A 1,675-nucleotide genomic window follows, 5' to 3' on the forward strand; every position below is an offset into this window, starting at 1 on the left:
GGTGTTTAACTAGTGTGCCTTTCAGGGTGATGCTCCAGCATGGCTACAGTCAAATGACCAAAACAAGTAAAAGACAAAAGGTGTGAAAAAGAAACAAAAATAACAAAAAAAAAAAAAAAAGAAAGAAAACATATGGCCCTCACCCATGAGTGTATGGACGTTTGCATCCAAAGAGTCTTTCTTACTTCCTTTCTTCTTCTTATCGGAATTGATGGAATGGTTAAATTTCTCACTACCGCTGGGTCTGGTCTGCCTTGGTTTATCGGAGTTGTTTGTCCCTAGCAGTTTTAATTTGACCTGTCATTAGAGCAGAAGGTCAAAAATGAACATCAGTGGATCATAATTTATATCAATGTTAGACGGGGGAAGCTGTTTTTGTTGTTGTTGTCTTAGCAGTGCACACACATGCACACACACACACACACACATATATATATATATATATATATATTTACTACAGTTCTATATTTAAGAGATGCGGAATTATGTACATTATTTACATTTATCCTCATCTTGTTTGTTGTTAACACAATGTTTCGGCTGATATACCCTCCAGCCTTCATCAGGGGTTTTGGGGGAAATTTTGAACCTGGGTTCTCATTCCTAAGGTATTTTTCGATGTTATTATTATTATTATTATTCAGGTCACTGCCTGGAATCGAACTTGGAATCTTGGGGTTAGTAACCCACGCTCTTAACCACTACGCCCACAGGCATCAGACAATTAACAAAGAATATTACCTGTGGGCAGTAAAGAACTGCCGACTCCACCATTACAATGCACCTGCTCATGCCACCCATGTCGTCCAAGCATTTGTTGTGAAGCAAAACACACCACTTGTTTGTCAGGCTTCCTACTTCCCAGACTTGATTCCGTGTGACTTTTGGCTATTCTCAAAGCTCAAAAAAACACACCCAAAGGGAGAAGATTTGAGTCTACAGGGGACATTAAACAAAATTCGACGGCACAGCTCTACAGCATCCCAAAAAGTGATTTCCAGAAATGTTTCCAGCAGCGGCAGGAACGCTGGCAGAAGTGTGTAGACTCCCAAGGCGAATACTTTGAATGAGACTAAATCAAAATAGTGACCTTTGTAATATTACTCGTTTTTTGGCCAAAGGTCAGATACTTTTTAACTACACCTCGTGTGTGTGTGTGTGTGTGTGTGTGTGTAAAGTATGGCACTTTGCTTACCTCAGTTTCATTGGCATCCAGCAGTGAACACGTGCCACTAATGTTCATTTCAGTCTCTGTACTCTCCTCCAAGGGTAAACTATCTTCATTCTCCTCCTCGATTTCTTTTATGGTGAGATTGTTCATAGTTCTCTGTTTTTTCTCTGGTTCCAAAATGTGACACTGCCTGGGTTTGGTACTGGACATGGTCGAAAGCAGGAAGAAGAAGAAGAAGAAGAAGAAGAAGAAGAAGAAGAAGAAGAAGAGGAAAAGGCTCAGGAGAAGCAGAATAAATACGAGGAATATGAATGAAATCCACAGCAAAATGTTTGTGGTGATACTCTGTGTTCCACGCAGCAGAGACCAGTGGATAGATTAAAACATATCACCATCATCATCATCATCACTACACCACCACCACTACTACCATCATTGTCCCTGTAAGTTTTGGATTTATATCCCCTACTATTATTATTATTATTATATATATATACCATTTTG

General features: G+C 39.5%; 1 protein-coding gene across 1 annotated transcript in view; it reads right to left on the bottom strand.

Annotated features, from left to right (window-relative positions):
- The window catches only part of LOC128250798 (uncharacterized), a 5,112-nt gene extending 3,477 nt beyond the window's left edge, over window positions 1-1,635 (bottom strand). Inside the window, exons 1-2 of the mRNA XM_052976735.1 lie at window positions 1,196-1,635; window positions 144-297 (exon numbers count right to left, since the gene is read on the bottom strand). Coding sequence (XP_052832695.1) covers window positions 144-297; window positions 1,196-1,381 — 340 coding nt within the window. The 5' untranslated portion in view covers window positions 1,382-1,635. The remainder of the gene's footprint in view (window positions 1-143; window positions 298-1,195) is intronic.
- Between the last annotated feature and the right edge of the window lie 40 nt (window positions 1,636-1,675).

This window comes from Octopus bimaculoides, chromosome 25 (assembly GCF_001194135.2).
Source record: "Octopus bimaculoides isolate UCB-OBI-ISO-001 chromosome 25, ASM119413v2, whole genome shotgun sequence".
Lineage (NCBI taxonomy): Eukaryota > Metazoa > Mollusca > Cephalopoda > Octopoda > Octopodidae > Octopus > Octopus bimaculoides.